At 40.1% G+C, this 25,508-nt stretch overlaps 1 protein-coding gene across 1 annotated transcript in view; it reads right to left on the bottom strand.

The window, feature by feature from the left end:
• Window positions 1-2,058: 2,058 nt before the first annotated feature.
• LOC140492353 (uncharacterized) overlaps window positions 2,059-25,508 on the bottom strand; it is a 46,057-nt gene continuing 22,607 nt past the window's right edge. Inside the window, exons 6-11 of the mRNA XM_072591275.1 lie at window positions 23,332-23,431; window positions 22,057-22,249; window positions 16,505-16,685; window positions 13,725-13,926; window positions 10,428-10,657; window positions 2,059-2,106 (exon numbers count right to left, since the gene is read on the bottom strand). Coding sequence (XP_072447376.1) covers window positions 2,059-2,106; window positions 10,428-10,657; window positions 13,725-13,926; window positions 16,505-16,685; window positions 22,057-22,249; window positions 23,332-23,431 — 954 coding nt within the window. The remainder of the gene's footprint in view (window positions 2,107-10,427; window positions 10,658-13,724; window positions 13,927-16,504; window positions 16,686-22,056; window positions 22,250-23,331; window positions 23,432-25,508) is intronic.

Below are 25,508 nucleotides of genomic sequence, written 5' to 3' on the forward strand. Positions count from 1 at the left end.
TATAACAAAGGGAACACAGTGATCCTATGTAGTTATATCATATCAGATCATTCTTTGCTTCTGGTGGTGTGGTTGAGGGATAAATATTTGTTGACATAATGGAGCCTATTTCCCTGTTTTTTTACCACGTCATAGACTTCAATCTTTTACATTTGCCTGACAGGACACATTATTTATAATATTGCATTTGCAACTGATAATGCAGCACACCCTCAGAACGAGGCTGAGGTGCTAGAGGTCCTGGTGAGGGGAGATAAGAACACACATCTGGAAGTCACTCTGTCAGGGAAGAGCCGCAGGGAAGAGTCGTGGAAAAACACTGTGCAGCAACCCTATAAAATCCAGGACAAGGTCCAGCCTGACCTGCGAGACCCACTGTCGTGGAAGAGACTAAGACCCATGTCAGAGAGGAAGGGGATTCCAGCTGCCCAGCTCAAACTCATGGATTGTTGTGTGTAATATCCTCTCTTATTTAGATAGAGTCGTATAAAGAGGAAATAATGTGTGAAAATGTTCACATTGTGTTGTTAATAAGGAATATCTTATTAATAAAATCGAGGAATCACAAACTGAATTCTATGCCCCATCTCACCAACAAGAACCCGTGGGTCAAGTGTTTTAGTACGTAAAGTTGTCAAAGAGTCCAAAGGACAGACAACAACAGGCTGCAACAATTCAAGAAATTTGCTCATCCCCAGATGCATAAGGACAGTTCAGAATAGACAATAAATGCTGACCCCACCTGTGAAACCTACATCTCATAAATGCATGAAAAAGTGCTGACTTTGCCAGAGATCTTCATACCCTATAAATTAATCTTGAGAAAAATTACATCAAACCTGGATTTTAATTATATTTACTTCTTCTTTCGTAAAATATCTAGCAAGATTTTAAGTGCTAATACACTTCTAAGGACTTTATCACTGGCTGGCAATAGAAATTTGTTTAGTTATTGTTGTTATTGAAAACCATACAGTTTATCAATGTTGTCCACAACATGTCAATGTTCTCAGCAACATCACAATCTTGCCCATCAGCAAAAATCTTCCCATTGCAAGTGTACCATGTTCTGCTTTGCTATTAAGCAGCTCAACTTACAGCAGAACCTAGATTAAATCAAGGCTTGGAGTAACAAATGACTAACATGAAAAGACTCATCCACCCCTTCCTATTGACCTTCAATAGCATTTCCAGGACGATGTATACATCCTCAACCTCCTCAGAAACATCACAGGCTAGAGGTTTAACGGCATTAGCCATATCAATAACCGGGCTATAAGAGATGGGCACACACTGGGTATACAGTATCAACTGGTTCACCTCATGATACTTTAACACTGCTCAACAAGAAGATCGGGGTAATGTGATTGGTCAGTTGGCAAGTGCTGGGGATTTGTAGACTCGAGTGCCGCATTGGCCCCATTCCTGATGTCACACCACCCTCCCGCCACAATTTTACCAAAGGCATGGGGACGTTTGCCCATGCTTTCATCATCTGCAAATTTATTTACTTTGACAATATATCCCGACTTTATGATTTTGACCAAGAAATTGGACAAGAGCAACAAGGTCAGGTGCATTTTCTCCTCTCAGATGCACACTGTTCTCATTTGGACTTCATCACTACTGGGTTAAAATGCCGCAATGTCCTACCCAATACCATCAACCAAGGAAAAATGTCCAATACCACACTCTCACAGGGAAAGCACAGGTGGGCATTACATATGAACATTGTAAATACTGGCTTTATTCTTAGCCTGTCAGAAATTTCTCCAATAACTGAGAAAACCATTCAAAACATGTATTTGTAAGAGGACAGTCTGCAGATATTGAAGTTCAAAAATAATACAAGAAGTGCCGTGCAAAAACTGGCAGTGAATTTAAAACCAGTAAATAAATAAAACCTAAAAACAACCAGGGAACAAAGGATGTTGCAAAAGGCACATTTTATCTGACTTTCAATAGAGTGAAAACCTGTTCTCATAATGGCAATCAAGACATTTCATTATGTTTGCTTAATTCATCAATTTGTTGTTTCAAGTCAAAGTGGAACACCACTCAATATGCTTCTTCCAGTGGTTCTTCAGGTTTCAATTTTGCAAAAATCTAAAAAGAAAGTGAACAATGTGTTCATTTTTTAAAATAAGTGACTTCAAAATATGCTGAAATATTGAGAACAATTTTGAGATGAACCAGTAAAGTTTAATTCTAACTCTCTTCTGAAAGATCCACTAAATAATTTCAATTTTTTTCTACTTTGGTGAAGTTTAGTATACTTGCTGTATAGTGATTCTTGGCTTGTGACTGTATTTTGGACACTCAACAACTCTCCCAGCTTCACCTGTTCAAAGTAGGAGTTGGGTCAAAATGGTGATGGTGGTTATGAGGTGAAGGAGATATGAACTAAACTAAAGGCTACAAACAAATAGCTTACATGTCACTCATCTCCGAGAAGCTTCTTGTGTTAACTTATTTCAGGTTATAACGTTATATGTATACGAAGTTTATGTTGTGTACATTATCTTTCAGTTGGGTTCACTGATAAATGACACCACTGCAGAGGTGGCATGGTGGCTCAGTGATTAACACTGCTGCCTCACAGCACCAGGCACCTGGGTTCGATTCCAGCCTCAGTCTGTGTGGAGTTTGCACATTCTCCCGATGTCTATGTCGATTTCCTCCCACCATCCAAACCTGTGTAGGTTAGGTGAATTGGCTATGCTAAATTGCCCATGGTGTTTGTAGAGGTTAGGTACATTAGTCAGGGATAAATGTAGGGGAACGGGCTTGGGAGAGTTGGTGTGGACTTTTTGGGTCAAAGGGCCTGTTTCCATACTGTAGGGATTCTTGTGCCATCCGGTCTCTTGCAAACAAATGTTCTTCTTTTGTTTTGCTTCAAATTAGAAATCCCACCTGGTAGCCAGAATATGGACCAACATTCATATGGCAGGAAGTTTCTGGATTTTCATCATCCTGTACTTACATGCCAGCAGTGAGATTTCATTGTTTTTTTACACAGCTCTTGTATCTTTTTCCCACTATTTGCCAGTCTATATTTCCTCCTGCCAGCACAAGAGCTCCTCTACTGTTCTTTAATTCCATCCAAATAAACATTATGCTTTGGTCACTCATCATCATCTTTTCACTCTTGTTATTATAATAGCTTTGTTGAATAATCCTGCCACCAATCCTTTCCCATCTTTCCTGAATGCGTTTTAGTCAAAAACATTAAATTGCCAATCCTCTCCATCTTTGAACTAGGTTGCTGGTAATGTTGCTATATCATAGTGTCTGTAGCACAGAAAACTCATTTATATACATGCACTTCAAAGCCATCTTAGAATGCTTCAAATTGGCTTCAATCACTGATCTTTCCTATGTCAGAATTGAGTTTAATTTGCTACTTCGTGACAAATTTGCTACTAGGTGGGCGGCACGGTGGCACAGTGGTTAGCACTGCTGCCTCACAGCGCCAGAGACCCGGGTTCATTTCCCGCCTCAGGCGACTGACTGTGTGGAGTTTGCACGTTCTCCCCGTGTCTGCGTGGGTTTCCTCCGGGTGCTCCGGTTTCCTCCCACAGTCCCAAGATGTGCAGGTCAGGTGAATTGGCCATGCTAAATTGTCCGTAGTGTTAGGTAAGGGGTAGATGTAGGGGTATGGGTGGGTTGCGCTTTGGCGAGGCGGTGTGGACTTGTTGGGCCAAAGGGCCTGTTTCCACACTGTAAGTAATCTTCCAGGCAGCAGTGCATGCTGCAGTTTTTGATGTTACACCCTGGTGCTGAATCCTCTGCCAAATCCCCAGTTTATAATTCTCCCCAGTACTAGATAACACACATCCATAACATTGGACTGAGCTCCATGGAGGTGCAACACATCTACCTTTGGCAGATTCCTACAGGTACAGAACTGATCCCAATACCCCCTGAGATCTGTTGTCCTACCTCCTGCCCAACTCCTCTGGCCATGCAAGAACCAGTTTCATCTTACTAGTCTTGCACTCACTAGTGTGTTGTACAAAAAATAATCCAGGTACTAAGTTTGAGATTTGTTATTCTGTGAATTTTATAGCCCTGTGGACAGAAGTTAGCAAGTGCTGGGCATTTGTAGAATTGAGCTCCCCCTTGGCCCCATTCCTGATCCCACACCACACTGCTGCCACAATTTTACCAAAGACATGGGGACGCTCACCCACTTGTGGGCCAACTAAAGCCCTGAAGTGGCTAATTAATGACCAGTGACATACCTCCTCCTGACACTTGTGGGTTTCTATATACGGCAAGGGAAGCTGATGTTAAATTCCTCACCTGGAAGGTCTCACTGTTTGCACCAGAGGCCAGTGATTAGCCAAGGGGTGGTACCTCCTTTATAGAATCATAGAATCCCGACCGTGCAGATAGATGCTTTTCGGCCCATTGAGTCTGCACCCATCCTCCGAAAAGCATCCAACCAAATTCATGCCTCTACCCCATCCCTATAGCTAATTCACCTAGCCTACACATTCCTGAGCACTTTGAGCAATTTAGCATGGCCAATCCATCTAACCTGCACATCTTTGGACTGTGGGAGGAATCCAGAGCATCCAGAAGAAACCCACACAGACACAAGGAGAATGTACAAACTCCACACAGACAGTTGCCTGAGGCTAGAATTGAACCCGGGTCCCTTGCGTTGTGAGGCAACAATACCGACTACTGTGCCACTCACCTGCTGCATCCATCAGAACACCCTCCTCCTCAACACGATCATGCTATCCCTCACTTGATGAAGCACTGAACTTGAGAATTGCTGAGAAAAGAGACATGCTGTTGAAGCTTTTTGTCTTGCACTTACCTGCTTTTTTTGTGCTTAAAATGGCTGACTTTCTTTCTTACCTGTTTGAGTTGAGCTACCTCTTAGATCTCAGAATTCTTCTGTGCATTGTTTGTTATCAATTTAACACGAGATGCATAACTGTTTCAAAAGCAAAATAGAAATATTATTTAAATTTCAGCATTTTATGGAAGAATATTTGCTTTTCTTACCCAGTTTGACCACCCTGTGACTTAAGTTCTGTGCCAGCATTATTGATTCATAACCTGCCTTGAAATGGCCCAGCAAGCATTCGATTGTATCAAAATGGCCAAAATGAACTATAGTGATTCAAGATCCCCATCACCTTTTAATGGACAGTTAGTGATGTAGAAAAACTGCTGGATTTGCACATCAAATTAACAACTACATGTTAAGAATTAGTAAGTTAAATAAGTACTTCAGAAAAGCAGAAAAAGTTCTCATGTTTAAAAATAAATCATGAAAATACTTATTTGCAGTCACATCCGCATGTCAATTAAATACTATAATAAAATAAAACATTTTACAGTAGTTAACAATGTTTACTGGTAATATCCAACTCACCTACAGACGATTGAACACATTAGAATAATAATAAATAGTGAATAAGGACATACAGAATGATACAATTTGCTTGCTCTGCTTAAAATAATTAGGAAATCTGTTCACAGGTTCGAACATCAATTTAAGTTAGTGCCATCTGTTTATTCTAACACAGGACTAAATGCATGGCAAATATATAATCCAGGTGGTTACATCTCTCGCCATCCTGTGGTGGTACAGGAGGTGGTGCACTGATAGTCTTCGTAGAGTTTTCCTGACCTCACCTCATTGATAATGGTGACCGCAACTTTTAGTTAAAACAGAGTGTGTGTTCCAAATGCACAACATCATTAATGATGGCCATTAGGAACCAATTGCATAAGTATAGATAGACCCAGATGTTGTTAGCATTGTGTGCCAGGAATCTCTGTTGTTGTCTCAAAAATGAGCTGAGATTCTAATTTTGCCGTTTTTAGTTGAAGGTTTTGGTTGTGTGAGATTTATTCTGCCTATCCTGCTATGGCTTGAGTGAATTTACTATACAATCTTCCACTCTTAATGTTATCAATTACTCAGCATAGTCAATAAGACTGTAAGAAATAGGAACAGGAATAGGCTGTTGGCCCTTCAGCCTGCTCCCGCCGTTCAGTACAATCATAGCTGATCGAACATTCCTCCCATCTATTTTCCTGCATTTCCCATAACCCTTGGTTTCAGTGCTGATCCAGAATCAAACTATATCAGCATTAAATTAAGATGACAACTCTGCCCCCACAGTTCTGTTGTGACAAGGAGTTCCCAAGACTGACAACCCTTTGAGAAAAGAGATTCCTCTTGTCCCAGTCTCTTTATTCTGAGACTATGCCCTCTGGTCGTAGACTCTCCATTGAGTGGAACCGTCCTCTCAGCATTTATCGTGTCAAGTCCTTTAAAGATCCTACATTTTTCAATGAGATCACCTCTCATTTTTCTAAATTTAGATATTTAACTTTAGCTCATAAGATAATCCCTCTATACCAGAGATCAAGCAACCAGAGTTGCAGTAAGAATTCCCTACTTATACTCCAACCCTTTGAAATAACAACCAACCTTCCATTAGCTTTCCTGATTACCTGCTGCACTTGTGTGTGAGCCTTCATGCACAAGTATCCCCAAGTCCCTTTGTATTACAGCTTTCTACAGTTCTTCTCCAGAGGACTGTAGATGCTGGAGATCAGAGCTTAAAAATGTGTTGCTGGAAAAGCGCAGCAGGTCAGGTAGCATCAAAGGAACAGGAGAATCGACGTTTCAGGCATAAGCCCTGAAGAAGGGCTTATGCCCGAAACGTCGATTTTCCTGTTCCTTTGATGCTGCCTGACCTGCTGCGCTTTTCCAGCAACACATTTTTAAGCTCGGTTCTCCCTCCCAAAGTTAACAACCTTTCACTTTCCTAAATTATAGTCGAAATGCCAACTTTTTGCAAACATACTTAATTTATAAATATCTCTCTGCCAACAGTTTGTAGTCCTCTTGCAACTTTCTTTCCACCTATTTTTGTGCCATTTGCAAATTTGGCTCACTTCCTGCAGGTGATTAATATACATTGTACTTGTTGAACACTTTCTGGAAGTCCAAAAACAATACATTTACTGGTTCCCATCTATCCACTCTGGTTGAGACTTCCTCAAAAAAACTCATAAATTAGTCAGACAGGATTTCCCTTACATGAAAGCATGCTGGTTCTGACTGATTAGTTTACAGCTTTCCAAATGTTCTGCTATTACTTCCTTAATTTGGGACCTTTCTTGGGGAACTGTGTGGCCAGAGAAGTGGAATTGTTCACCAGTGCCGACATTTTATGGCTTTCATTGTCCGTGGCACTATCTACAACACACCACCATTACAGGGCCAATGTGAAATTTGGTCAGTCCACTCAATTTAATGAGTCAAATAGCAGTAGTCACTCTGCTTATCATCTGCATGCCTGTTTACATATATGAAAAATCAGGTTTCAAAGGTGTCACTTAAAACAAACATTAACTAAATTTGTTAGTTCCCAAAGTATATATGATAATAGTTTTATATAGATTAGGCAGATATCTCTAAAATATTACACAGGCCAGAATTTTGATCCTTGTTTTGGGGCCAGAACAGCTTACCCCTTGGTGTGAAATATGATCTTACCATTCCTCTTAGTCTATAAAAAAATTGTAGAATCCTAAGCATCAGTTTGGAATGGTGGATAGATTTTTGTTTGCCAGTGTGTCAAAACCACAACAACACACTTCTCCTGCTTTACTCTACTCTTTTGTTTGAAGTTGAATACTCACGTCAATGAGCTGATGCTTTCCTCAGCATTGTAATCTGCTGGGGAAATGTTCACAAACATGAGTGTCTTTGAATTCCCACCCAATGAGTCCTGCATCAGCAATGTGAGTTTGTTACGGTGGTATGGAATGAAGGATTGTTCCCCTGAGAGAGCAGAGATGACATCGTCCAATGATCTCAGAGACTCGTTGATGGAATTAGCTTCCTGTGATCCTCAGAAGATAAAAGTACACAGGTAAACTTTTAATTAATGATTTCTGCACGCTATTGAAAAAAGTATTTTTTGAAAATCGTTTTCTTTTCATTCGTAGTGTTTTAATTTTTAATTTTGATGCAAACAATGTTTCCTCCGCATACCACAAAGAGACATATGATCTGGTCACAAACCAATTATGTAGCTTAGACAGGAGTGAAACCTTGGATGCAAGAGAGTTAATGGTGTAATTATACAATCTGTCTAACTCTCCTCTGTCTTTCACATTCATCCATCCAACCTCTCATCAGAATAAAGCACCACCCCAACACATATTTGAGTCAGGTGTTCCTCAATATTACATTCAGATTTTTAAGTATGGGAAGGAAATAATTTATCCTGCAGTCCCTTAATTACAATTTTTGACCACTTTATATAAATGCATTCTCATTGTGGCCTGCACTGTATTCGTTTTGTTTTAACATTTTCACAGTTCCACTAAAAATGGAAAAACTCACCAACAAAGTGCAGATTCTTAAACATGCTGTACCTGATGTGCAATACTAAAGACTAAGTGAGTTGATACTTTCAAGTTTAAGACTCAAAGAAAAAACCCACAGCTAGTGGGATTGGCACCTTTGGCTGAGATGAAATTGATACAATGTCTGTCACTTCTGTTGGGTTGTGCTTATTCAAAAAATTGCAGGTTCTTGTTTATTAGCAGGCCAGCTCTTGCACTAATAATGACGGTGTACTGTCAGCATTATTGTTGCGATGAAATTGGCAGCAAATTTGGTGCTGAAGCACAGAATAAGGTGGAAATCCAAAAACTACGATTCTATACATTGCAGAGGGAATGCAATATTGCAAAATGATATAATGAGTTGGAAATTTGTGTAAATCTGTCAGTGACGTCCCCAAGATGCCATGAAGCAAGGATGGAATAGTCTGTACAGGTGAGTGATGTACTGACAGAAAACCATATTAAGTACAAGGTGTAACCCAAATGCCTACCAGGGGCAGTAGGTAGTCACCCTTCAGTAAGAGGAAGCTATGGGCCATGTATCATAGACATAGTACTAGGTGATCAGCAGGACAGCCAAATCTACAAACTGTAGATTAGAGCTTCAAGTGACAAGCCTCATGGCAACACAAACTAAGTTTATAGTTGAGATGTGGTATTTACATTAATGAGTAAGAGGAGCTTGCTAGCAATCATTCAAAATGTTGACAATTCACCCATCAAGCTTTGAGTTCAAATGCCTCAGTGATAGCAGCAGCAGAAGTGGAGAAGGAAAGAAAAAGAAGCAAGTCCTAAACTCCATCCTCCTTATCACAACACAAGTGCTCAAAGATCTGCTGGGAGTCAGCCCGTTCAGTCACATGATAATCCATTGGAGAAACTTGTGCCTCTTAGGTGATGTCATCCTTAAACAAAAGATCAATCAGCAATAGCAATATTATCCCAGTTTACAATCACAGAAATCAATGAGATTTGCAAGACCTTATCCATTACACTGTTCTTAATGTAGGAACTCTTGGAAAAATTATACCTGTTTTATTCTAATGCCAACCAATCCTTTTTAAAATCATTTTATTTTGCTGTCAGCTAACAGCTGTCAGCAAGTACCATCAATTAGGTTTACCTTAAGCAGCAGAACTCCCAGGTGTACACCAAATAAACATTTGCTAATATATGGCATCTTATTATATCATGCTAATGTAAAAAAATGTTTTCTTCCTTTGAAATGATGACTATTGTGCACAGCAAATACCCGATTAAACAGCAATGTGAGAAAAGAAGAGTTAATGTCTTAATGGTGACTGAGAAAAAAAATTTGGCTGGCAGACTTGGAAAATTCCCTGCTCTTCTTCAAATTGTGTCACAAAATATTTAATCCCTGAGTGAAACTATGGTTTAATGCCTTATCCAGAGAATGACATCTTGAACGATGCAACACTTCCTCTTCAGTAAAGATTAGCTTATGAATTTGCAGAGGGATATGGACAGGGTTTAATTCCATGACCTTTTGATTTAGACGTGACAATGCTGTGGGCTTAACTAAGTTGACATGACAGAACTACCCACAATTAAAATGTTCAGTCTGTGCAATACTGTGGGAAATACACTACATCTGTAAGTTGTAGTTTTCTAATTGTGCAGTTAATGAGTGATTGTCACATTGAAAAGTCAGGTACCACCCCATGCACTATTTAAATTAATGACAAATGTGACAAAGTCCATTCCTCAATTCCTAACATACATTTCCATTGTTGGCACAAAGTTGGAAATCATAGAAATTCAAAGCACAGAAGGACAGGCATGTCTATGAGAGAATCTGAATAGTTTACGACAGCATGAAGCCTATCATCATATGTGATGGATCCATGGCAGACTGGGCAGAGAAACAGAGCAAGAAGTTCAATACTCTCTATTCAGTAACAATAAATTTAGTACAACAAAATGATATTTAAAAGGAAGAACAAACCATTTTCAATTCTCAATTTTCTAGTGACTCAATAATGTTTTGGAAGGATCAGTCAGTTAGATACCTTGCTATCATAAATAATAAGTAGCGATTTGAAAGAGAGAAAACTAATGAAAATGTGGAAGAGAGTGACCTTCAGCTGATCATCTGTTGCTCCTGTTTTGAATGCTCTCTCACTTCCTGCTAAATCAATCATACTGAGCTTTCCATAAGTTACAGCTCCATCACTGAGATTGGTACTTTTTATTGTCACTCCAACAATCAGATGGGATCGTGAATTTTCATTGTTCGTTTCTGGAAAAAAAAGAGAAAATGAATGAACTGACATACAACAGGCTGCATGTGTCTACAAAGTTGTCATTACACATTTTGGGATTACTTGATATATCTAGGAAAATCAATTTATACCACATAAAAAATGAGAATTAGTAAAGTGAGAGGGGAGTAGCCCCCTGATTTGGGACAAGACCCAATTATGTTCCATTCTGATTCTGAGGTAAATAGCGATAGGGCTTCTTATCCTGGTATTTTCTCTGTACTAACATCATGATGTTAAGAGACAGGATTGTCAGAAACATTCTGCCTCTGAGAGGAAGTCATGTTAAAATCTTCCTGAGTCCATGAGCTGGAGCCTAAATGGCACTGGTATTGGGGTGAGTACCTGTGTTATTTTTTAAATGGCCCTCACCCTAGAATTTGGAGCAGAACAAAGGTGAGGGTAAACTCCAGCAGCAAAGCACTAAAAGAGTACTATTTAGGTTTTGATCACCTGTTACTAACTATTGGCTAAATAGCTCAGTTTGGGTTCCAGTAATCTAACAACTATTTCCACTATTGCATATTTTGAAGTTAGAAGATTCCCTACAGTATGGAAACAGGCCCTTCAGCACAACAAGTCCACACAAACTCTCTGAAGAGTAACCTACCCAGACCCCTTTCTCTACCCTATATTTACCCCTGACTAGTGCACCTAACACAATTCACCTGACCTGCACATCTTTGGATTGTGGAAGGAAACCAGAGCACCCAGAGGGAACTCACTCAGACACGGGGAGAATGCGCCTAAGGCGGGAATCAAACCTGGGTCCCTGGTGCTGTGAGGCAGCAGTGCTAACCACTGAACCTTCATGCCGCCCAAAACCTTGTACACAGGAATGCACAAATGAGGAGCAGGAGTTGGCCTTTCAGCCCCTCAAGCCTGATCTGCCTTTCAACAAATTCATGTTTATGTTTCAAATTCCACATTCACACATGCTCCTTGATAACCTTTGATTCTGTTGCCTAACAAGAATCTGTCCATTTCCACCTTAACAATGTCCAAAGAAATTACCTCTACTGCCTTCTGAGGCAGAGAGTTTGAAAGTTGTACAACGCTCATAATTTTTTTCCCTTTATTTCTGTCCTAAAGGAGAAGCCCCTCATTTTTTAACTGTGCTCCTACTTCTGGACTCACTCACAAGGGGAAACATCACCTGTACATCCACCTTGTCAAGAATGTTCAGGTGTCTTATCTATTCAATTAAGTCACTTTTCTAAATTCTAGTGGACATGAATCCAGTCTATCCAACCTATCAACATAAGAGAACACACTCTTCCCAGGTTTAAGTCTAGCAAGCTTCCTCCGAAATATCTCAATAGCATCAACATCCTTTAAACAAGAAGAGCAAAGCTGCGTGCATTATTCTACGTTTGGTCTCATCAATGTCATGTCTCACTAAATCAAACTTTTAGTTTCAATTCCTTTCATAGTAAAGGATAGCATTCCATTAGCTTTCTTGATTACATACTGTACCTGTATGCTAACATCTTCTGATTCATGTACTAGAAAACCTAGATCCCTCTTTGGAATTCTGCAGTCACTTTCTATTTAATAGGGTGGCATGGTGGCTCTGTGGTTAGAACTGATGTCTTACAGCACCAGGGACCCAGGTTCAATTTCACCCTCAGATGACTGTCCATGTGGAATTTGAACATTCTCCCTGAGTCTGTATTGATGTCTTTTGGGTGCTCCAGTTTATTTCCACAAACAAAGATTTGCAGATTAGGTAGACTGTCCATACTATATTGCCCATAATGTCCAGGGATGTGGATTAGACATGGGAAATGTTGGGATAGGGGGACAGGGTGAGATGCTCTTCAGAGGATCAGTGGGCCAAATGCTCTGCTTTAACACAGTAAGGCTACCATGCTTTATTATTCTCCCTGCCAGTGTGAACAAATTCACATTTTTCCACATTATCATCAGTCAGATTTTTACCCAATGTATATTATGGTCTGAAACTTCCTTGTGTCCTTTGCACAACTTTCATTCTTAGCTATTTTTAGATCATCTGGAAGTTTAGCTAACATACTTTCACTCCTCTAATCTAAGTTATTGATATCAATTGTAAAATGTTGATGGTCTGGCACAGACTTCTTTCTGTCAGACTATCATCCTACCAAGCATATTCCCATTGTTTTCCTTCAAATAATTCCCTGATCTTTCACTCTAATTCAGATCCTGAAAAGAAAAATGAGAAAGACTGCGAAACAACCTGACAATGTGTTTTTTCTCATGCCAGGCTGGATGAATTTGACCCCGATACATTCCCTAGCTTTGCCAGTACTTTTGAAAAATATTTTTGGAAATGGATCTGTTTGTAGATCTATCTGGATTTATGTTAAATTCTTGCAAAGCTCTTAGAACTGATCAGGAGAGTGCCAGAGGGCATCTTGGTTATCTACACAAGTACGTTATGACCTAAATGACATGTATGTATTTTGTCTATCAGTCTGAGACATTTAAATAGGAATCATCAACAAAGAAAAACTCATTAGCTGCTGGCAAGTAGTTTTACATTCTGGAATTCTAGAAACTAATTCTGCAAGTCCATTTCCTGGACCTAAGAATGAAATTATTTTTCTGTTTAAAAAAAAGAGATCTTTATAATAACAGAAGGTGAGATTAAGAGATTAGAACTCTGCACTTAGGTTTGTATTCCTTTTTTTTGCAAGCAGAAGAAAGAATCACAATAAAAAGGTGAATGTCCAAGATATTGAGAAAAAAAGACGGGATGAGGATACACGTCTAACTATTCAGGATCTTTTAATGCACATTCAACCATGTGGCATATTTAATTTAATGCGTTCTTTATATGTCTGATAGATTTTTAATGAACATATAACTCACCCATCTCCCCTTCTTCAATATAAGTACAATGCATAATTACCAAATAGGTGTCAACCTTAGATAATATGTTGGAATAAACAAGACACTTGCAATCCCCTCCATTAAAATCATATGATGCATTAAACTAATAGTTATATAAATTTTGACCTTATTTGATATATAGATGGTTTTCTGTGACATGTCCCATCTTACTTGTGTGGCGATTTGTACAACCCTGCTCAAACAATGCATAGAGCATTTCTGCACTGGTGACCTCCTTTATTTCTGCTCCTTGGATGTATACAAATCCTTTTCTATCCTTCCTTATTTCAAGCTTTGTAGTGGAACCTTCACAAGGGTTGATGAAAAGGTCCAAAAGTTGATCATTATGTAACTCCAACATGTAAGTCAAGACCTAAGTTAAACAATGATACAGAAGCCAGTCAACAAAATGCCAAAATAATGAACTGAGATGAATGTACCTTCCATTTAAAACAGAATTGCTATTGAAACAATATGGAAGACCCCAGGCCTGGCAATCAGGTAGGACGTTCTTGTACTATGAGAGGGAAATAACAGACGTACATATTAAATGAACTAATTTATTGTTACTATAATCAATGATACACCCACCAGAAGAACCAAGCTCTACACCTGGCACTACAGGCTGAATTTTCTCAGCCCCTGAATGAAACAGGCAATCATAAGTCAGAAAGGAGAATGTTACAAGATTGGCAAAAAGAGCATTCATGGATAGAAAATGTCTGACTCTGCAAGTAAGTTTTGAATGGGGAATCAGGAATCTTGCTAATGAACATCAAGTGGCCTATTTGCATGAACTTACGTGAGTGCCTAATCTCTCCTCATTCAGTTACCTATTCTCCCATGTGCTAGAGAAAAACTTGATTGTGACAATTCTCAACATGAAAGTCAGAGTGCGTCCATGGCAACTCCTTGGCACCACTTGCTCCACCGGACTTCCATCTTGGACAGCAGTCCAGCAGTCCCAACCTCACAACTAAGTTCCATGGACAGGGGTCTAACAGTTCACTCCAAACACAGTCTACTGTATTGTCCTTGCATTCTATGTTCTACACAGCTGGAGCAGGCAAAGAGATGGTGTGCTGGACACAGAATTGCTGGGAGAATGACTTCAGTCTTCCAAAGAGGAAGATGAGGACTTTGAGCTGGAGGTACATCATTTTCAGTAGGATAGAGCTGTGCAACATCAGGCACAACAAGCCAGTCAGGACATAATTGACATCAGGTCCCAGCAATTGAGAGCTGGGTGCATTGATCACTCATTGACTGGAAACTTGTTATTTATCAAAAGACATGCTGTCCCTAATAAGCTAAGCATTTCACAACCTCAGATATTGAGGGGGGGAGTAGCACACCCTTAGACAGGTTTTTTAACATGCTATGGCACTATAGCAGCATCAGTTTTGTAGCTGAAGCACTATGCACACACTGAAGGGCAGCTCCTGGCTGGCAGTGCTTGATCTAAACATGGCTGGACTGTCACCATGGTTTCAGGAATCCTAAGTTAGTGACAATGCCAAATGCTTCCACTGTTGGGACTGAATGCTAGTGGGCACTGTAGTGGAACGAGGTAAGCTGTGAAGAATTGAATAAGATAACTTGCTAGAGTTTACAGAGAGAAACCCTCCATGAAACACCCTGAAACTGACAGTTTTCTGGTACGATCCAGCCCTTTGTTGGGAAAATCCAAAAATCATCCCACAATAATAGGGTTCACTGAAGAAATAGACTAAATGCTCTGAAATGAATCACATCCAATTATTTTGTGTACTACTTTCTCTACTAGCTCCTCAGACTATTTGAATCAGTGTGTTATGGTGGACATTAAACTCCAGGAGCTTGGGGTTTCTTTTAGTTTAATATGCATCCATATCCTCTTGGTGAAGGAAAGAAACAAAACTGTAGATGTTGGAAAACTGCAACAGAAACAGAAAATCCTGGGAACACTCAGCAGTTCAAGAGGCTTTCATAGAAAACAACTAGCACTTAATCAATTCTGCTAAAGAAGTCGGGTTTGTGTGGCTCCATGCATTTGTAAAAACATTAGTGTGACAGACAGTGAGATCTACTTAGTAATCGTTCATGGAGCAGATATGTTGTTTTCTCTATGTTAGAATATTTTTTTCCCTTTCCAAGTTCTGCCTTTAATAATGCACTTTCAAAAATTTTAATGGAACTTTTGCACAACTTTCTTTTTTTTTGCTGTACTGCACTTCAAAATAAGGTGTCAATACTCAAAATGTCAATGGTCACTGCAAATGCATGCCCTTCATGTTATCTCCTTTTTATCTGATTTGTTTCTTTGGTGAGAAGTGGAATGGAAGGCTTGCATTGCAGCAACCTTTGAGCTGGCAATAAGAATTGAGCCCTAAGGTAAAGTAAAAGCAAAAATACTGCAGTTACTGGAAATCTGAAATAAAACCTGTTAGTGCTGGAAATAATCAGAAGGTCTGGGAGGATCTATAGTGAAAGAAAACAAGTTGAAAGCAATGAAGGTGAACAAGATAAAACAGTGTAAAAGAATTCCAGTTGGACAGTTGGACTGGAAGAGAATTGGCAATGAATTAGACACTAAAATAAATGTAAGTTACAGTAAGAAATTGGAAATTCCCAGCACGTTTGGCAGACTCTGTGGTGAGAGAAGCAGAGGTAAGTGCACGTGCTCTGAAGAAATCTTATTCTTTGTTTCTCTCGACACAGATGCCACCAAACCTGCAGAGTATTCCCAGCACTTCCTGTTTTTTATTTTAACCTTAAGGGGCTGTGAATCAGATGATCCTAGAGTTGTCATTCACTCCAAAGATATCTTCATGCTTTCAATACCATACATCAGAACCTCAGACATACAGAATTTGTTACCACAGAATATTTGAAATTAGAGACAAATACTAAAACATTCAAGGTTTATGACTAAGTTTTTTTAAAAAAATTATATTGTTTTACCATCTCACCTTAAATGTAAAGTTTGCTTGGTTTTCATGTATAATTTGAAATATTCTCTTGAATGCTCTGGGTATTATTCCTAGATTTGCTGGTTCCTTCTCTCCAATCATTGTGAATGTTTTCCCAGAGCCTGTCTGACCATAAGCAAAGATGCACACATTGTAGCCATCGACAGCTGACTCAATTAGCCTGTAGGCGCACAATGCATTAATTACTGATTCAACGGTTAACCAGAATAATTACCTTCCAATAGTATAGGACAGTCCTACATTAATACAATACATACACAAAACATTGGTTCACGTATAGCTGATTTTCTATGCACTGACTTCTTATTATGCCCCGAAGAGAACATTTAACGTTTCCATGTATATGCAGCGAACAAAATCAGCAACAGCACAGATAGGGTCCATTGATCAGTCTTTTAAAGTGAAATGGTGAATGAAATATAGGACTTTTTAAGAAATAGACTATGACAAAAGTCTTCCAATTTGTTCCAAATTCCATCAGAGATACTATTGAGACACCAAGGTGTGATGGCATGTTATACATTTCTTGAACTTGGTGATAACTTGGTTGCAAATAATCTTTATTGAATTTGACCTTCTCTTGAAATACTTAATATCTTAAGCAATGGTTACACAGAAAAAAATAAATAACAACAAAACATGACAGATGGGCAAACTTTGAAATGAAAGAAAAGATGCTGGAAATACACAGCAACTCTGGCAGCATCTGTGGCAAGAGAAAAAGAGTTTAGGGATTGAATTTAATGTCCCCTCCCACTTCCCTGCAAAACAGTTAGAAGCTAGAGGACCTATTTAATAAGGTGTGAGGTGGAAGGCCTTCTCCAGTTTCACACAAACATCCCAAATTAAGTCAGGGTAATATCCCTGCCTCTGAATCTGCAGGCCCAGGTTTAAGTCCCAATGTCCTCAGAAATAACATCCCTGAACAGGTTGATTAGAAAGTATCTAAACATCTATTGTATCAGTGACAAGATTGAGACCATGCTCACGGGCAGACTAGCTAGAATAATCTGCTTGTGGGCTGGGGTGGGGGAGGGGTTGCTTTTGTGCCTTATGGCCCATTGAAGGCCACCCCAACAGCAAAAGGTTGAAAAGCCCCAGCCCACCTCCCCCTCTCCTGCCAGGGATCTTTTGAATGACCCTCTGAGCCTGACCCATTTGCGTTTTCTCACTCACCCATCAATGTTTCCTCTCAAACTCTGTCTACTGGTCTCTCACCATGTGTCACTGATAGGAAAGCTGACAGACAATAGCAGGCATCCTCGCTCAGGAGAGGAGGGAATAATTGATCTCTCGAATAAAGGAGTATGGATGGAAGTGACTGAAGAAGTGAGCTTTCAGACAGTGCCCCTAGAGGACCCAGGACCTCAGGAAGGTATGACTGCTGAGTGGCATAATGTTTCAGGTGCTCAAGCCTCATTGCGGTTTTCCCGGTATTCTTCTATCTAACATACTTCAGGTCAATACAACTTGCAACTTCATTCATACCTTTTCCTGAATCCACTCACATCCCTGTCTGAATAGCCAACACAGACACTCACCCTCAGCCTATTTCCCCTTTGTACCAATGCCACACAACATCTTCCACAAAAGTGATCCCTCCCTCTTCTCCACATGAACGTAAAGAACACAGCTTGTGAAGAGAAAAGTGAAGACTATAAGGAAAAAGCAGAAGCTTAGCGAATAGTTGGTACAGAATCCCGATGGTGTGGAATCAGGCCATTTAGCCCACTAAATGCACACCGACCCTCTGAAGAGCACCCCACCCAGACCCACTTCCCTAAGGTATCCCTGTAATCCTCATGGCTAATTCATCTAGCCTGCACATTCTTGGACACTATGGACAATTTACCATGGCCAATCCACCTAACCTGCACATCTTTGGACAACCTGGAGGAAACCCACGCTGACACAGGGAAAATATGGAAACTCTCCACACAGTTACTCAAAGTTCGGATCGAACCCAGTCCCTGATGCTGTGACGCAGCAGTGCTAACCACTGAGCCACCATGCTGCACCGTGTGTCCTCCTGTGAGAAACACCTTACCAGCGATTGGACTTTCCAATGTTAAAACATAATTGAACTAGCAACCTTAACAAATTCTTAATTACCTGACAAGTCCAAGAGTGCTCCCAGCTCACTTTTAATCCTATCCTGAGAGGAGCTGGCAGAGATGGTGACCACATTGTTACCGTCTGGGATTTCCCCAACGCCATTGCCCCTAAATCCACTTCCAATTGCCTGAGAAAAGTCTGCCCAATGCCTCCACATATTAATTTTCAATTTGCATTCTTTCTGAGAAAGCTTGCGTTCTCTGGTTTTACTGTTCTTGAAAAGATAGAATGCCTTAGATAGTAACTTAAAGGATCCTAAAATCCACAATCGTACCTCAACTATCTGTATTCCAGAGAGAATATGACAAGTTATCATATAATCTCCCAATCTCTTCAATCATTCTGTTTGTTCATTGCAGCACACTTTGAACAGTTCTGTTTTTTTACACACTGGTGACCAAGCTATGTACAGTTATCCCAATTCTTGCGTATCAATGATCTATGAGTGGGCAGAATCCCTTACTTTAGGCTTACTATTCATCTTCTTTATATCCCAAAATTTTATCTTTTGTTACTCACTATCACCAAGCATTTTTATGGCATTTTCAATTAATTGCCATTAAGGAACTTCAGAATTTTTTTTCCCTTTTCTAAATAATGGACTATTTCTGTACATTTTGTCTCCAAGTGAATCACTTTTCAATCCTTTGCATTGAATTTTGTCATATCCCAAGTCAATTCAAATCCTTCCGTGACTTGTTCTGTTCAGTCTTGTAGCGTACTTTTTTCATTAGCTTTATATCATGACAAAATTGCCACTGTGCTGGTGACTCCAAAATTATGTTATGCTCAGAAAGCATGAACAGACGCCCAAAATTTGTTCAATCTTAAAACTGTGTTCTTTCTTTCTGTGTTGCAGACTGCTGAACTGTAGAAGGTTATTGTGTACAGAATATGCATTCCAAAAAAAATTCCAGTGATTAAAAACCATCTCATACACGTCTGGGAATGGCACATCCCCCTGCGTTATATAGGTGTTCTAATCAAACTCCATGAAGAAGCCACAGATATTGCATCTCCCCAGCCAGGTTTGTTTTAAGAGGAAACCATTAAAACTCTCTGCAATATTGATAATAGCCCCCATAGGTATCTTCTATAGCACACAAAGGCTTTGACCAGATGTAAAGGCAACCCTTTCATACAGTGACTCATCCAGGAACCCCAGTCATGTGACTGAAACCTGAGCGTGGAACCTGATGGAGCCTTGAGAGACATGGGCTACAGAGCAAAATCTAGGAGAATTGTTTGAGAAGTCCAGTGACGTCTTTCGTGACATCAGGGCAATCAGTTACATTTTCCCAAAGAGGTCCAGACATCAGGATGAGATTCTCACTAGGGTGTGGTGAGAGATCCACTAATGGCGATTATAATGGGGGTTAACATTCTCATTAACTGCAAACCTCACCTTATTAATAACAACCTCCTATTGTATCACAAAGTGGTTAGAAATTGGACGCCAAGACTTCCTGACGTGAAAATCCAAGCAGGAACCTCGTAATTCCAGCTTGCTACTTGCTCCTCTGGACAATTATCTTGGATACCCAGCACTAATGTTTATGGGTATGCTTCCAGGTAGCAGTTGCACATACCTCTTGTCCACAGCAGGGGTGTCTATAGCATTCCACTGTCTCTGTGCCATCATAGTACATCTCCAACGCACTTGCCTAAAATGCTATGTCTTAATGCTGCATAGGGAGCTACCATTGAAATGCTTCAACAACGACACATTGCACATAAGAGCAGACGCCCAGCTGATAGACTGGACTGGGTTGCACCTGAGAGCTGCTAGCTTGTTCTCTTAGGACTCACCTAGCATCTAGTTGGATTCTCAAAGCCTTGTCCTGCATTGCTTTTTAGTATGCTGGTTTATTAGCCAGAGTCTGAATTGCTGTTTAGCACAGACACTGAGCCAGACTGCATGTCAACTGTAATCAGTCCAGTGTGTGTTACACTGTGCTATACCAATCGCACACCTACATCATGCGCCTGTGTGCTAAACACTGCCTGTGCTGCAACCAAATAGCCATGTTCAATTGTCTGTGGGGAGTTGGCCTCAGTCAAGTCAAGGGAGCTGCTGTCAGGCAGGGGTCCTGGTCCGGGTACTCAGTGTGAGTGTCTGCCCACATTCCAGGGTCAGTTGTCCACTAAGGACAGTCATGGTGAAGGGTCCCGCCTCACTGCAGAGTAGGAAGTAGGCCATGTTCAGCTATGCAGGTCCAGTGCAAGCAGTCAGGAGAATAGTGAATCATCAATTGGGACCTGCAAGCAGAGTGGACACGATGCTTGTCAGTTATTACTCAGGGCTATCCGTTGATGGGAGGTGGAGACCAGACGGTGCTAGGGTCCATAAATAGCTGAGTATGGAATGCTGTGGGAGGGAATGTTATGGGCAGTCACCACCAACAGAAAGTGGCACATAACATTAGGCATTACTGAACTGCAGTAGCTGAGCCTAGTACTGATTGTGTATATTCCATACTGCATTCCCTGCCATCACTTTCCGATGCCTAGAAGTGATGTGCAACTGGAAAATACTTGAGAGAATGCCTAGGATTGTGGAGTCAGTGTCAGTTTGATGGGTACCTTTGCTCGCTGGGAGGACAATGAAAGGGCAAAGGTATAAATAATCCACTTGCAGAATGCAGGCACACATCATTTGCAATCATATCACCATTCATGTATGTAGTGTACAAGTATGTGGGGTGAAAACGCTAGTCATAAGCAATGGATACTATGTTATTAGTGCTTGCAAATCAAACGTAGAGTTCCATGAAGCAGAAGTAATCACGGCAACATTTAGAGAAGTCTGGAGGCAACAGTGAACACAATTCTTGTGAGACATCGAAGGGTGCAGTGGGGGAATGGACCTGAATCCCTCTCCACCTCGCCTGTAAGTATTATGCAGGATTCTCGAATATGCAATGATAACTCTCCTGGGAAGCAAAAGGTTCAGTATGCATGACACACTTTCACTGTATAGTATGCGTTTGTCATATGATCAGTGGAGCAACTCTTCCAAATAAATCGCAAAAGTGCCATGACATAATCTGAGGCTTTATTGGCTTTCTCCTCAGGAGGTGAAAGTAGAGCCTGATGTCTTTTGTGTTGGTGGTTTTCTGCGTTCGGCTCGTACCTGCATGAAAAGGATAAGGTGAAGCAGTTTTTGTAAAAGTGAGGAACGTGTTAAAGTGTGTGATAATGGGAGAGCAGTTCAGCACAGACAATAGAACTTACTTAGTTGGTTGCCTATTGTCCAACATCCGTGGAGAGATAGCAAGCTAAAGTTTTGAGTCGAGATTACTCTTCATCAGAGCAGATTCCAGCATCCACAGTATTTTGCTCCTATGTTATGTTTAATAGACTGCAACCTCTCTGAGGACAACTTTCTGAAATTTTGATTAATAATTAAAACCAACCTATTTGTATCTCTGAAGGATTCTTCCTGTGATGTGGAACCGTCAAATACTTGATCAAATTGGAACTCCTTCACTCCATGGCTACTTTTGATGGTCACCGTATACTCATCAGGAGATTGGACAATACACTGGCTTCCATGAGTTAGCTCAGATTTACTCAAAGGTCGTGTACGACAGAAGACGTGGATTTTTCCTGTATAATGGAAAGTGGTACATGCAAGCACAGTTTCACTATTTTCAACTCTAGTGTAATCCTTTTACTGCATAAAATTACTTGCTACATTTGTCACCAATAATGATCTCTGTGAATTTATTCTGGGATCTGTGGTAACTCTGAGTGCTGCTACAATAGCATTTCCATAGATCAAGCAAGCAATTGCCAGATTTCATTCAGCAATCAGGAAACAAAGAATTGAACCCATGTAGAGCCCTTACATTGTGCAAAATCCGCACTGTGATCTTGCCTGTTTGGTTTTTGGCCAGGGTATTCTGGAGAAGAGTGGAAAGTATGTCTGTTCACAAGACCGTCATTATTATCAACAGTGGTTCTTGGTCAGCTATGAACAGAGGGCATAAATAATCCATAAGCTGAAAATTGAATAGAAGTGAACAAGAAGTTAATGGATGTCAGGAGATGAGAAAATGTTTGCAATTGTTGCCTAAATCACTAAAATGTTATTGATATAATTTTTTATGACATTCTGATTTCATTCAGTTTGTTTGCTGATCTTTTATTTTTAAAAAATCCTTTGAGGAATGCGAATGTCACTAACAAGCCTGGCATTTGTTGCCCAGCCATACCCTTGAACTGAGAAGCTTGCTTGAGAAGCGCAGAGGGCGGCACAGAGTCAACAACATTACTGTGTCACATATAGGCCAGACTAGGTAAGAATTCTAGATTTCCTTCATTAAAGAACATTAGTGAAGCAGCTCTCAGAATGAATAGCAATGGTATTGTGCTGTTATGCAATGATGTCTACACTGATGAATTAATAGTTATGACATTATGACCAAATCACTGAAAATATTTTAAGTATTGGGACTTTGGTAAGAAATGATAAATGGTCAATGAGTACATATTTATTACATCTCATTCAGGTGATGTACCTCAGATATGAGATCACAGATAAGTCACACTTGACCTAGTGAATCAATGGTGATGTTTATTTTGCCTGCTCTTCCTTTGTATTTTGCAGAAAGCAATATTAATTCTGAACAAACTGAGAGTTGTCAAATCTGACATGAATTTCATCTACGCCTAATGCTCAGCCACACCTTTCAAATCCTCCACCATATTGCAGTATTTCTTTCTTAGAGTCTTCTCAGTATTCAAATTCTTCACCAGATTTTTATTTTCCAACTTCAGCTGTTCCAACTGCACAGAAAACAAAAATGGATGATGGTGAAGAGATCTTCATTGTTTACAACAAAAAGAATATTTTTAAAAATTAAATCTATATACCAGTGATGAATTGATCACCTTTTGGTGACGATAATAAAGGATTCAGTTTTCCAGAATTTTGACGAGAGAACATAATTTATTAAATTTATTCATTTGCAGGATGTGAGCATTGCTGGGTGGGTCAGCGTTTACTTTCCTATCTCCATTTGTATTTGAGAAAATGGTGGTGAACTGATTTCTGCAACTGTTGCAGACCAGGTGGCATCGGTACAACATAATGCTGTTATGAAGGAAGTTTCAGAAATTGTCATCCAGCAACATTGAAGAAACAGTTATATAATTTCAAGTCAGACTAGCATGAGGAACTTGCAGGTGGTTGTGTTGCTGTGAATCAGCTGTCCTTATCTTTGTAATTAGTAGAGGTCATGGTTTTAAAGGATGCTATTGAGGGGGACATGATGGTTAGTACAGCTGCCTCACAGTACCAGGGGCCTGGGTTTGATTCTCCCCTCAGCCAACTGTCTGTGAGACTTTGTGAGTTTCTGCATCATACATATGACACACGCTGCTGCTTGGTGGAGGGAGTGCATGTTTAATGTGGTGGATGAGTTGCCAAACTGAGATACTTTATCCTGACTGGTATCAAGCTCTCAAATATTCTGGAGCTGAAAAGTGGAAAGCATTCCATCACAGTCCTGGCTTGTGCCTTATAGATAGTGGTCAGATTTTGGGGAGATAGGTGGTAAGTTACATGCTGCATAATTCCCTGTTTGATCTAGTAATCAGTAGTCATTTCTATAGCTGGTGCAGTTCTTTTCTGGTCAATGGTAACTCCCCAGAATGATCATCATGGGAGATTCAGTGATGGTAATTCTGTTGAATATCATAGGGAAATTATTAGATTCTGTCTTGGCACTGTGATGTGAATTTACTTACAACCTGAACATTGTCCAGCTCTTACAACAAATGCACATAGTCTACTTCATCAGTGTATTAAACCTAAAAGCCTTCACGTGAGCAAAAATGAAACAATTCCAGATCCTTCTAACAGAACAGGGTAATGTTCTTCAGTGTTTAATCCCTCTATTTGTAAAACTTTTCCAATGCAAAGAAATTCCCATTAGGTCTCTCGGAACTCACTCTCTTACCCATACATAAGTTTTAAGAATCTAGGGCTCCAGAAATACTGACAAGTCACTTTGCATTACAAATCATATCTGTGGAGTGAGTCGAGTTGGCTGAAATCTGGCATCAATGATGATTGGACCTCAGGAGAAGACAGTATGGTTCATCCACTTGGCACGTCTGGCTGAAAATGGTTGCAACGACATTAGCCTTGTCTTTTGCAATGATGTACTGGGCTCCCTCATGATTGAGTAGGGAGATATTTATGGATTCTCTTCCTCCACACCATTGCATAAACATTCACCATTTTACTAGACCGGATGTGACTAGACTGCAGAGCTTGGATCCAATTTGCTGGTTGTGGGATTGCCTATGTTAGTTTATTGCATGTTGTTTCTGCATGCAAACAGTCCTTTTTTTTAGGTTTTTCAGATTTACATCTAATTTTTAGGCTTAATAAAAACAGAAAGAACTGCAGATGCAGTGAATTAGAAGCAAAAATAGAAATTGCTGGAAAAGCTCAACAGGTCTGGCAGCATCTGTGCAGACAGTTCAGAGATAATGTTTCGGGTCAACTGACCCTTCATCAGAATGGCTCTGTGGGAGAGTTACTCAACCTGAAACATTATCTCTGATTTGTCTTCACAGATGCTGCCAGACGTGCTGAGCTTGTTCAGCAATTTTCATTTTTGTCTCGAATTTTTAGGCATGTCTGGTGCTGTTCTTCACATGTCTTCCTGTACGTTTCATTGAACCAAAGTTATTCACCCGGCACAATGATAGGTTTAGAACAGTGGACATGCCAAACCATCAGGTTACAGCTTGTAGTTGAATCCAATTCTGCTGCTGCTAAAGGCCCAAAGTTCCTCATAGATGCCCTGTTTTGAGATACTAGATTTGATTTGCACCTAATCCATTTAGCGCA

Source organism: Chiloscyllium punctatum, chromosome 2 (assembly GCF_047496795.1).
Source record: "Chiloscyllium punctatum isolate Juve2018m chromosome 2, sChiPun1.3, whole genome shotgun sequence".
Lineage (NCBI taxonomy): Eukaryota > Metazoa > Chordata > Chondrichthyes > Orectolobiformes > Hemiscylliidae > Chiloscyllium > Chiloscyllium punctatum.